This window comes from Pholcus phalangioides, unplaced genomic scaffold (assembly GCF_987345545.1).
Source record: "Pholcus phalangioides strain wild (caught in Gottingen) unplaced genomic scaffold, Ppha-v1.0 ptg000004l_1, whole genome shotgun sequence".
Lineage (NCBI taxonomy): Eukaryota > Metazoa > Arthropoda > Arachnida > Araneae > Pholcidae > Pholcus > Pholcus phalangioides.
In genome coordinates, this window is record NW_028301597.1 from 21,854,950 (window position 1) to 21,868,723 (window position 13,774).

Genomic DNA, 13,774 nt, shown 5'->3' on the forward strand with positions numbered 1-13,774 from the left:
AGGTACTTCCACAGCTGTGTAGGGATCTCAGAATATAACTTTGGCGAAGACTCTAACATCCTTTAAAGTTTGCGTCACGAGTTCAGAATCAAACTCCATAACACTTTATCATTTGCCAATTTCTCACTCAAATAAATAATTATATACACACATATATATGTCAGTGCAAGATTAGAACATAGACCAACAAACAAACGCAAACAAAGATAGAGTTAATGGAACAATAAAGAGATCTTTCTCTAGGTTGAACCCCCCACATTATCCCAAAAGCAAAAAAATGTTTCTGATGATGGTGAACCGAAGATGGGCATTATTTTACCATCCGTTTCCACGACATTTTTTCCACAACACACTTCAGAAATCCAGAAACATGAGAAAAATGAATTTTTCATTTTTTTCTTATGTTTCAGTACTTCCAAAGCTTTTTTGTTTTGCAAAAAATGTCGTGGGGAACGGATGGTAAAATAATGCCCATCTTCGGCTCACCATCATCAGAAACATTTTTTGCTTTTGGGATAATGTGGTGGGTTTCCCCCTAGAGAAAGACCTCCTCATTATTCCATCAACTCTATTTTTGTTCGCCGTTGTTTGTTCGTCTATATTCCAATCTTGCACTGGTATAACTTCTAGTTAAGTGTATACAGCTGCCTTAGGCGCTATACTCCAACTTTGAACTCTTTGAATTTTTATTTAAATTCTGCATTTTTAATTATGTTTGTTTTCAAAGTTGAAAGTTTTTAAATTATATATATATATATACTGTATATATATATAATTAAAAACTTTATATCTTACGATAAATGTGATAAATTCGGTTATTATGCATACTTACCAAACACTTTGGTAAGTTTGATAATTTTCCTTAAACTAATCACTTTTACTAGCGATTATGAATAGCACTCAAACGTCGTTGTTAAATTTGATAAATTTCCCTAAATAATCACTTTTACCAACGATTATTCATTGTTTCCACAAGCGTCGCTAGTAAATTTAATAAGTACTAAAAGAGATCATAATATCGGGGCATTATATATTTGTTATCATTATATCGGGGCACGATCGTAAAATTTTTTATCGTTATATCGGGGGTAAAATCGTAAAATTATCATTATATCGGGGTAAGATTGTAAAATTTGTTATTATTATATCGGAGTCCGACTATATTCATCACATATACTACACTCATTTGGAATTTTCTTCATATTTATATCAAATTCCCCAATTACACTAAGGTATTATGCATAATCACAGATAAAGGCGATGAATTTCAAGTATTTAATCAAATTTTCCAACGATGCTTTGGTATTATGCATATTCGCCGGTAAAAGTGATAAATTTATCAAACTTACTAAGATGATAGGCAAGTATGCTTGATAACCTATATTATTATTCATAATAACCGATGTATCACACATTTACCGTATATAACATATATATATGTGTGTGTGTGAAACATCTCCTTTGATATTCTTACGATGTGCCTGGTATATCACCGTGTGATCCAAAAGATTCTTTCACAGAAAGACTGAAAATGAAAAAAAATAAAATTATTATGTCGAAAGGAAAAAAATTAAATGATCAACTTAATCAATTTTAGGTACGAATCAAATATTTGAATCGAATTTGTATACAGGGATACACAAAAAATTAGGAAATATTATAAAATATATTCACGAGATTAAAAAATCTCTTCCTCTGTTCGGATATCGCACGTGTTTTTCCAATGTCTTGTAGCACATTTACAACGCCGTGAATATTTTTTATGTGAAATGATCACTATTTTCCACTGTGTGCCGAAAGAAGATTAATCATAATGAGAAAATGGAACAATGTGCATGTGTGTGTGTATATTAAAGAAGTGTAATTGAAGATTATGTATTATTATATCGTGTGTTATTCTGTCAGATATTCGTGAGAAATGGACGACGACCGTGAATTCGGATGTGCCAAAAATGTAATAAATAAATTAAAAAAATACAGTATATTATCTATTATATGTATGTATGTATGATTAAGCATATGATTATCATCGTTTGGTGTTTTATTCCTTGTGTTTTATGCCGATTGAATGTCTTCCTTCGAATAAATAATTTGTTCATGAACTTTGAACCATGTTGGCCGTTAATTTAATAGTTACTAGCTATAATGCCCGATGCTACCCAGGTTTTCTCTATATCAAGATGATTGAAATTAACTTTTTATACGGAAAGCTCTCCTCACAAAAACCCAATTATAAAGTTGTTGCCTTGTCTCTTCTGAGGCCAATAAAACATACTTCCACGTTTATAAGTACAGTAGTAGCAGAGGTATTTGAAAATAGGAGGAAAGTTGGGAAATAACGGAAAAATTCAGGGAGAAAAGCGTTGCGTTAATTTATGCTGTATCCCTCGAAAACTTTTCTCTAATTTTTGAATTCAAATATCTCGGAACACTTAGAAACGTGGAATTTTTTTAAATTATTAGATATATTTATTTATTTTTATTTATTTTATTTTTTTTGCTGTGCCTCAGGAGAGACATGGAAATAACTTTGTAACTGGGTTTTCGACGAAAGAGTGCCCGCGTGAAAAGTTAATTTTTTTTTTATTTTAGTAACTTTACCGCTTCTTGAAACGTGAATGACGTGTCCGAGTTCGACACGTTATTTGGATACTTTTTCTAATTGGAAGTATGCCTCTAGGATCAACGGTTCGCCAGCAAAATGCGGCAAGAGGGAATTAAGCAATCACTTTTTATGTATGTTGGCAGAATTGAAGAAGTGACAAACCATTGTAAAAGGATAAACATGTCTGGAACGCATTATTAGACAACCATGGGCTAACCAGAGTGAACATTGATAAAGTCATCGTTGAGGTCGAGAAACCATTGTTGGCCGATGGTTTTTCCTCCCATTTTGGGCGTTTGCCCACCTTCACGAAGATTGACAGCAGCTCATCGTTTAAGTTGATTATTTATGCAAGATTTTGATCGCTAAATAAAGAGTTTTCCTACCCATTATTGGCTTGTCATTTCTGCATTTTCATTTTTCCTCCAGCTGATCAGGTTGGGGTTTCCGGTCATACATTCTTATGTGTTCCCCATAAAAGTTTGTACGTTGAGTTTTGAATTACCCGGTATATGCAAAATTTGACAAAGATCAGTCTAGAATTGTAGATTTTGATATAGGCATACATACACACACACACACAGAAAATCAATTTTACGTGTATAGATATAATACGGGTGTTGTAGAAATGACTTTACAATGGCATAACTTGCAAATAGTGATAGGTAGGATGATGAAACAAGTAGGGTGATCAAATATGTCGTTTGATGGGCAAGCTTGGGATTTGAAATACACCGGTATACAAAATTAATTCCAATTTCAACTTACAGATTGCGCCACAGTCATTTCACGACCGGGAGATCATTGCTTACGCCAAGAGTCATCAAACGCTGTATCAAGCTTGAGCAGTTCATCTGCGAGGCCTGCGCATCATCGAGTTTATATTACTGGAGGGAGTATGACGTCAGCTGTCTCCGCATTGTCGTTGCTCAGAACGGTGTCCTCAACATCATTCGTCGGAGGATCGCGTAGCGCGTTGAATGCCGGCGCAATGTCCGTTATTTTCTTATGACATCCATAGTAGTTTAAAAGAGTTCAAAACAATAAATGTAAGAAATAATTTCTACATAGCTGAGATAATTCCAAAGTCAATGCAAGAGATCATTCAGTATTAATGAAAGAAAAAAGTTCTAGAATTATTGAAAGAAAATTTCAGAACTGATAAAAAAAAGTGATAATTCCAAAATTAATGAAAGAGATTTTTTCTTGAAAGGTGGTTTTTCCAGCCAAGTAGTAGGGGATCCCTTAGTATTACATACCGGTGGGGGTGGGGATGGTGGTCTTTAGACAGTTATGGATAACCCTTCCCTCCCAGTGCACAAAAATCTAAAAAGTCTCCTCACACATAGCTATCAGGCCTACAACATTTTAAAAATTCACGCATGACGCAAACAAAAAACAACTATCTAATTTCTCTGCTTCCTAATTCGGAAGACAATTGGCAGCACTTGACAAACAGCACGTAACAAGCCTCCCACAGAAATGAACTTCACGTTACGTTCACAACACATACACGAATTTTTCGACATGTACCCATTCGTTAGAAATTTTGTAAAGGAATATGAAAGAGGTGCATGTGGGGTTCAGTAATAGTAGTGGGTCCGTATACCTCAATAATGTATTGCCTTTCATCATTACATACTGGGTATTATTCTGTCCAGCCGTTCGTTGTCAAGGGCGTTGTTACTCGTTTTATTGCAATAGCCGGTCGGTGGGACCAGTGCCGTCTTAACGCATGGGCAAACCCGGTTATGGCCCGGGGGTCTCAAGAGGAAAGGGGTCTCAGAAAAACAAGATGTAGTTGAATTTTTTGAGAATGTTCCAGGTAGGGGCTCAGAAAAATCACTTGGCTCGGGGGGGGGGGGGCATGATGCTCTTAAGACGGACCTGGGTGAGACCCAAAGAGAGTTAAGAACCCTTGTACCAGATTTTTTAGACGGTCTCCTTCATACCAGTATGACGAAGCACGCAGGACTGTGGCATCTGTATCTGTCCTGCTTGGAGGCTACTTGGGTTCCCGTTTTCTGCGGATTTCGTTGGTGATTAGTCAATGTGTATAAATTATATGTGGGGGGGAAACAAAAAAATAAGCACACCTATATAATGATCATGGGTTTGAATAGTTGAATATGGCTTTTAATTTGCTGTGCATTTTTTTTTTCTTATAAAAGAAAAAAAAAATCCGGAACCCTGAAAAAGAGGGCAAAAAGTTTTTTGCTTGAAATTTCCGTAAACGTAATGAGGACACTTAGAACCGCATCGAAAATGGGGACATCTGGCTCAGGCTCATATAATAAGAGCTGCCTCATTAAGTGACGGAGTCCGTACCTGCTGACGTCATCGCCCTCTGGTTAATTGTCATTGGCTACCCTGGTATATCAAGGTCAGGGTTTAGCGGAAAAGTATTAGAGCAGTGACGTCACGCACCCGATCCGAGACCATGCCTACGGAGCCGTGGATGGGAACAGCAACTTCAAAAGGATGAGACAGCCCGTACTGTATAGCCCTTCATCTGGCTAGCCCATGTATTACCCACTGTTTAAAAGACGTGACACCTAGACTGTAATGCCATCTATTAACTAAAGTTGTAACTAATTTTACAAACCGGTTTAATTGAAATTGCAGTCCTGCCCATAAAAAATAAATTAATTGTTTCATTTTCTATCTAATCAGTGTTTCTCTAGATTATGTAATTTCAAAGTTAGGAGGAGTCCTTTCTGAAACATCCTGTACGATTATAGTGATTATTTCGGGAAAATTTCGTGTGGATGAGAAAGAGATGGGAATCATTTCAATTTCTCTCTTATCGTGGCAGGAATAATCTTGCTTGTCAGACTGATGTTGAACATAAATGATTACAACGAGTCGTGAAAGGGATAAAATAATTGTTATCTTTTATTACGTCTCGTTGGTTTGAAAGGTGTGTCAAGATTGATGCTTTGACACCTGGATGTTTCTGGGAAGCAAAACATCATGGCTTCACTCGAAACCGATTGTCGTGACAACTTTTTTTTTTTCATTATCATGGTAATATTGGGTGAATGAAGTATATCCGCAAATGTCACTGATAAAGTCGCAGTGTTGGATGATAATAGTACAATTATGCTCCGAGATAAGCCTGACATCTAATATTGCGTTTAAGTGGTGAAAAAAATATCACGAGTTTTTTAATGCTCGTGGTTGGGAGATTACTTTCGAAGGATGAGTCATATCGTATTACGAAAATCGCAAGGCAGTGGTTCTCAACCTTTTTTGACTCACGGATTTCTTTTCAGTATATAATTTCTATGGGGGGAGGGAGCCCTGTTTGACTCGAGGAGCCCCTTTTTGTGTAACATTTTTACGGCGGAACATGTAGGCCTTTTTTTTTTTTATCATCTATCCAATTTACTGATTTATTTTATTTTCTTCGGGTCGCCGCCATGGAGCCCCCCGGGAAGTGTACACGAAGCCCCTCTTTTAGCCCTTTCAACCCCTGCAACACAAATGTGGTCATGTCCCCCCCCCCCCAGTGGTGGAACGACAGGGCCCTGTGGCCCGGGACAATTACCACTATTTTGTTTTTTTTTGTTTTTTTATGGTATAAATTCACTATAGAATGTGGTAGTTGATTTTTCTAGCTGTAGAATTTTTTTTTAACCTCAGGGAGTAAAGCTCTGACGTCAGTTTTGCGTTAGAAATGTGGTGAATATGAACTTTTGGGGCTTCCATCAGAAAGCAGTACTTAAAGTTGAACTTTCTCAGAGAGTTTTTAAGATGGCTTTCAGGAGAAAGTGTCTCCGGGGAAAATATGATTTATTCCATAAAATTTAGCAATAAAATTCAAGAAAAAATTTATGTTTGGAGATGAATATATCCTCCATTATTTTGGCTGAAAAAATTCGAACGAAATGAATTATTTCTTTACAAAAAAAAATTGAAAATTTGAAGGAAAAAAATTGGAAATTTCAAAAATTTAAGTATTTTTGCGGACATTTATGATTTTAATGTATTCTCTGAGTATCCAAAATATAAAATATCTTGAAAAAAAATCAATGCTCGAGTCTGACAGGTCTATCCCATGACCTTTCTTGGACCATATTTTCTTCTCGTGCCTTGCCGCCGCCCCCCCCCCCCCAATCCAGAAGCGAGACCCTTTCTACTTATTGAATTGAGATTTGTTGCGTAAATTTATATTTGTATGTATTTATATTTGTTGCGTTCACAAAAATTTTATGAATGAGGAATGAATCTCAGGACCCCTGACCAGGAGTTCAGTTGACATTCCTCTTGTGGGGAGGGGGAGTAGATTTCCAGAGTTCTGAATTAACAATTTTCGAATTATCGGCAGACGCAGATGAAAACACAATTGATTGCCTGTCTGACGATACAGTTGGCCGGCCGCTAGCACATATCACGTACTTCCGAGTTAATACCTGGGGCAAGTCTCCATTCCCCAGTAGGGGGTTGCCTTTCTTACCTTCGCTCTATCTCTACATATAAATGTCCCCATACTTGTACAAAAATAAACCAAATTATAACTACTCTTTCGTTTTCATTTGATCCACCCTTATATATTATTTCACCAAGTCCTCTAATTGAGACCAATGCTTATACCGACAGACTCAGAACCAATATAATTTCAGACATATTACAAACATAAAATTTGTATCCGGGTTACTTCATCATTTACATTTGTTTATGTTTTTAAGGGAATAAAAATAAGAAGTGAGAGAAAATAAAAAAATTCATTCGTATCACGAAAGAGATAGGGGAAGGATATCCTGTGTTTGATGGTGACGTTTCTCTGACAAAGCAGAAATCGGTTCCGCTTTCTGTATTTAAGCAACACCAGAAGCAATAAAAAACACGAAAGAAATGTGGAAAAAACACAAATAATATCTCAAGGATGCGATTGTTATTTGGACTATGAATCACCACGTCGATAACGTGACTATTCCATAACAAAGCAGATAAAATCTGGCATTTTGTCCTGCTACGTCCAGGCCACAATAACAAAGACGACTTGTTCTATCATATTATAAGACATTCTTGATCTCGTAAGGATACTGAATTCATAATATCAGGTAATATTCAAAATAATTTACAAACATTATTCCAAATCGTAATTTTTGCATTTATTATAGATTTTTTTTCATTTAGTCTTATATATATTATTTTATTATTATTATATATTATATGATATACTAGCTGTAGTAACCCGCGGCTTCGCTCGCGTGAATTTGGTCATCTGAAAATTTATCTGTAATAATTTCCCCATATAACATTTGCACCACGTTGGGGGTTAAATTTTCCGAAATCCCGTCGTAGAGTGAATCTTTGTATCATAAAATATAGTACTCACCAAATTTCATATTTATAGCTTCTGTTGTTTGGACTCAACGATGATTGCGCCATATAACCTCTGAACCCCCCCCCCCCCACACACACACACATATGACCCCCTTAGATGTTGAATTTTCAAATATCCCTTTTTAGTGAGTCTCTACATAACAAACGAAAACTACTGACCGAATTTCATAATTATAGTTTCAGATGTTTCGGCTCAGCGTGATTTCGCTATATAACCTACATAACCTTTGGGCCCTCTTATGACCCCCTTAAGGGTCGAATTTAAAAAATCCCCTTAGTTTGTTTTTACGTCATGAAGTAAAACTACTGACCAATTTTCATAATTATAGCTTCAGTGATTTCGGCTCGGTGATGATGAATCTGTCAGTCAGGACATGTTATTATATATGTATAGATATTAAAATATAGGTTAGTATACAGGGCGATTTTCCATAATTCCCCTTGCCGCATTTTACTGGTGAACCGTTGATCTTAGAGCCATACTTTCAATTAGAAAAAGTATCCAAATAACGTGTAGAACTCAGATAGGTCATTAATATTGCAAAAGGTTGCATGATTATTAAAATAAAATAAATTCACTTTTTATATGGACACCCTGTCCTCAAAATCCTAATTGGAAAATTGTTGCACTGTCTTTCCTGAGGCCAACAAAAAAAAAGAAACTTCCCTGTTTCCAAATGCAATATTCCCTGAGCTTTATTTGAATTCAAAAACGGATAAAAGTTGGAAAAGAACAGCATAAATGAAGAAAAGAAGCGTTGTTCGTTAGTTTATGCTATTTGTTCCCCAATTTTCCCTCCGATTTTGAATTCCAATATTTCGGCAAATATTGCATTTAGAAATGTCGAAGATTTTTTTTCTTTTTATTGGCGTCGAGAGAAACAGGGCAACAATTTTCTAATTGGTTTCTAATTTTGTAATTGTATTTATATATTTTTATTCTCTCCTTTTTTTTTTCTGCCACGTTGTGGTGCAATTTGTCTGTTGTGGTTTCAAATTTTGTATTTGTATTTAATTTGGCTTTTGAAAGCACAGGGTGTCCTTATAAAACGTTAATTTTTATAACTACACAACCCTTGCAACATGAATGACGTGTCTGAATTCTACACGTTATTTGAATACATTTTCTAATTGGAAGTATGCCTCTAGGATCAACGGTTCGCCAGTAAAGAGCGGCAAGGGGAATTATGGAAAATCACCATGTACAGTTATATAGTCAAACTCGGTTATAGAGACATCGAATATTGCCCAATATTTTGTCGTTATAAGTGAGGTTGACGTTTTACGTGCATTAAGAGAATTTTTACTTCATTACAATTACGGTGATCATATTTAATCGAGAAAATTGAGATAAATTATGAGTAATATCGCCGCTTCTCACCGTCAAACCGAAAGATACCCAAGCCACATCGCCGTATGACAATATCGGCTCATTGTCCTCACGGACTGGATACCCCTGGCAATTTATTTATAAAAAACATACACTACAATCATAACAACTATAAAATCATAATCTAAGTATAAAATCAGTTGCGAGATTACAATCTACGTATGGAATCGGAAATCCAGCATATAATCCTATATGCCATATTAAATATTAATTCGAATATAAAATCCTAAGTCGCATATTAAAATAAATAATAAATCAGATTATTATAATAAATCAGATTAATAAATCAGATTAATAAATCAGATTAATAAATCAGATTAATAAATCAGATTAATAAATCAGATTATAAAATTCATAATCGATTTCATCCTTAATTTAAATCGTTCTATTTCCATGACATTATACTGGTCTTGTGCTCTATCAGTCAGTCTTCTTTATACTTGATCAATTTCTTTTTTCTTTGTAAATGGCGAGGTGGTGCAGTTTGTACTTGTGCTATTGGTTGATATGACGTCTGTGGGATCACTTTGTCTTCATTGTCTAAATATTTTCTCATTCAATTATTTTCTTGACTTTATTCACTCTATTTTTGTTTCTAAAAATCTCTCTGATCCAGAATGTGGCATTTTTAGCAGCGGGCACAGCCATGTGCTTTAGATGTGCAGTTAATTTACATGTTGTCAAGTAATGGATGGCAGTGCCGATTTCACCACAAAGGCAATGATCTGTTCCTCGTTTTTTGAAGCGGTGAAGGTAATTTGGAAAAGGTCCATGATTGGTTGTAAAAAATTCATGTTCTCTGCTCCAATTTTTTGCGTTATATGAAACTTTTGTTACTATTTTGTGGACACTTCTTCCAGTTTTGGCATCATTCCATCGGGTTTTCCATAGATTGAGTATTTCTTTTCTTGACTTTTATTTTGCTATAGATTATTGTAATAACATTTTAATTAATCGTGTGCCATTGATTGTCACTGCTTTGGCTATTGCGTTTGCTTCTTCGTTCCCTCATTCACCCACGTGCGCTTTAATCCAAGCTATGTGAATCTGTAGGCTCTTGTGGAGGACCAGCCGAATATCCCTAGCCATGGCATGAATGGTCATCGAGTTCTGTATTGCGGTCCCCTTGTCCTCGTAACTTCCGGTTCAAAAGTTGTTTCCCTGTCTTTTCTCATTACAACAAAAGAGATCCTATGCTTTTAAGTGCAATATTCGCAAAGCTATTCGAATTCAAAAATCGCGGAAAAGTTGTGAAAGGACAACATAAATGAGAGAAAGGCGCGTTGTGTCAACACGACCTATATATAGAACAAGGCCTCCGCACGAAGCTCGTGACGTCACTGAAGAAGGCCATTTCACCTATTGCCATTGGATATAGCAGGCCGATGCATGCGATATCTTTAACTTTTTTGCAGTATATCCAATGACAATAGGAGAAATGGCCTTCTTCATTGACGTCACATGCTTCGTGCGGAGGCCTTGTTCTATAGGTGGTGTTGGTTGTGTCCGGTAGTTTTTGCTGGGTTTTTTTTTCCAAATTTTTCTCAGATTTTTGAATTAAAATATCTCAGTGAATATTGCATATTGCAGTTGAAAGCATGAGAATTTTTTTGTTGTGCTGAGAAAAGACATGGCAACAACTTTCTGATTAGAAGTTAGAGAACAATAGGGGGACCATATAAAAAGTTAGATTTTTTTATTTTGTGACACGCCGTATTCTCTTTAAACAAGTACAGGGTAATTTTTGAACGCCTTTTGAGCACTTTTTAAATTGAAACCCAATCTATGACGGACGGTTGGTGAGATAGAGAACGCATTATCACTTACGGACACTCTGTATATACAGGAATGTTTTATATAGTGGTTACGGGTTATGTCAATGAGTAACTCGAACCGTCGAGCATGCAAAAAAATTTATTTTCAAAGTTAGTGATAAACAAAATGAGAACGAACATTCCCTGAATGTGATCATCTCTAATCTTAGAATAACCTGGGAAGACGTCATCGAAACTCAAACAAAAGCGTCAAAAAAATGTATCGCTATATCCGAGGTAGTTGATTTCCATCGACGTTATAAGCAAGGCTCAATAATATTATCCTCTATGGGAATCAGTCCGGATGGCCAATTATTAGCATTATAACATAGTTTGACTGCATAGGTTATACCAGGAGATTCAGAATATATGTCTGCATAGTTTTCTGAAGAATATTTTTTTAATAAAGGGGAAAGCTTCCTGCCAGCAATCATTACGGTCAATGGCCTTTTCCTCTTTTTCTCGAGCTTCCGGTCAATGAATAAAATGCCGACGAAAAAAAACACGTCTAAAGTCTCCCTAGACGGGATAATTTAGACACTGGAAAAATATTTGTCTGCGATCAAAGGACGTCGGTTGCTCCTGGAAACTGCTCTCATCCCGTTTCTCTTCAGTACAGTGGGGAAATTTTCGCAGAATTTCTCTGTGCCGTTCATCAGACAACGTCTGCTGGATTAAGCATTAAGGACCAAATTTTTTTTTTTTTAAGTACGTATATATACACCGAAAAAAATCAAAAATTTCCAAATTTTTACAAACGTTCTTGTGATCATATTGATAGAAAGTTCCTGATAGTGATTTGTCCAATTTTCTGTATGTTTCTTATTTGCAATGGAATCTAACGGTAGGTGCTCATATTTTGCGCATCTATATGCTTATGTAGTTGACCTGATTAATTTTAGACAGTTTTACCGTATAGAACTGAGCTGTCGTTAAAAAACAGTATTTTTTTCTTATTCTTTTATTTCCATTTCTTTTTAGATTCTGTTTTTTCTTGATTTCAAAACCTCATTAGCTGCACACGCAGTTTTAAACTTTTTTGACTGCATTCGTCGTAGTTCGGTTCGATATTAAAATTGACTGGCGACTGAGTTTTTTGAGGGGGTTTTTTCTGAATTGGTTTCATGTCCGTGTTGGCCATAATCATTGAACGTGCTCGAATATAAACGGTTTGTTATACACAAAGTTGATTTTAACAAAGTTTCTCATTTTTCTCTCTTTTGTAATTGTCATAATCAGGATCTCATTACTTCTTGTGCTTTCGCTTATTCCTTCTTTCAATGTCTTCCGATTTTTGTTTCACTGCTTTAATTTCATTTTTAAATTTAATAAATTACGTCTTTTTTAAATATCTTCCGTCAGATCTTATTTTTTAAATATCGCAAAAGAAAAATAATTAACTGGAAGGTATTTTTTGGCGTTGATTGTTTCCAAAAAACTGGGGTTTTTTTTGTTTTTTTTTATGGCATCGCTTTACTCAATCCAAATCCACCCTATTTGTTTCATATAGAAAGAAAAATTACGATGAATCATTTTTTTAGAAAAACACATATTACCACACTCACTACTGTCGTAGCATATCAAGTCAAATACGAAGTATGAATTAATAATTATAGTACCAATAGCTTTTTTCCTTGCATACTCAAATATGTTAATCTTTCAATATATTCAGTGAGTGAATTTTCTTTCAAGATAAATTGTTTAGTTATTCGCTTTTAATGAAGATATCGTATCCATCTTTGATACAAATTAAGGAAGGTCAATGTTTTCTAATGTCAAATCAGAACCTTGAAATGAAAGGCTTGTAGATACGGATAATTCTTTGTCAGATATTTGGGATGGATATAAATGTCAAATAGAATGGCATCATTAATATTGAATGATATGTATTTGTATTGCTTTGCATATGGACGTCTGTTCTTCATGTGAAACATTATACACAGCTCTTTTATACATATCCTAAAGTATTTCAGAATATATTTGTATCAGTGTCGCATGTGTTGTGGTATAAAATCATTTGTTACATGGCATTTAAACTATATAAATTAGCAAACCGGTAATAGTATTTACATACTATATATCTTGGTGCAATCACTGCAGTAGGAAAAACAACCAAAAAGATTGTTTATTATAGCTCCACAGTGCAAAAAAATTTCATGTAAACAAAATTTGTTTGACATTATTGAGCTTAACACACCTGACCAGGGCAAAATTTAACTTGTATGTGTTTAAGTTCACTTGAATTATACGAACAATTATTTGTCAGAAAATGGTTGCTAAATATATACTCAGAACTGATTCTGAATAGTTGAAATGCAATTTAATTCGTTTATGAAAACGAATTAAATTGCCAAAAGAAAGGGTGATGGACGAGCCTAAGTGGAACATGAAAACACCCGACAGACCCTGTCCTATCACGAACCGTTTTCAAGTTGTAGGGGATATTCGATTATGGAAAAAAATGCGTGAAGTGTCTGAAAAAACCGGACTTTGTGAAGTTTCTGGAAGACCTATAAATGCAAACTAGGCCCATATTTGGAAAGAGCCGAAAAAGTCCTATAAGAGAGTTGACATCATTTTCATTACAATATCTGGATTTAATGGCGAGCTATA

General features: G+C 35.3%; 1 protein-coding gene across 1 annotated transcript in view; it reads left to right on the forward strand.

The window, feature by feature from the left end:
- Positions 1 to 11,901: 11,901 nt before the first annotated feature.
- Positions 11,902 to 13,774, forward strand: part of LOC149086752 (uncharacterized) — a 30,123-nt gene continuing 28,250 nt past the window's right edge. Inside the window, exon 1 of the mRNA XM_089231886.1 lies at positions 11,902 to 12,005. Coding sequence (XP_089088012.1) covers positions 11,993 to 12,005 — 13 coding nt within the window. The 5' untranslated portion in view covers positions 11,902 to 11,992. The remainder of the gene's footprint in view (positions 12,006 to 13,774) is intronic.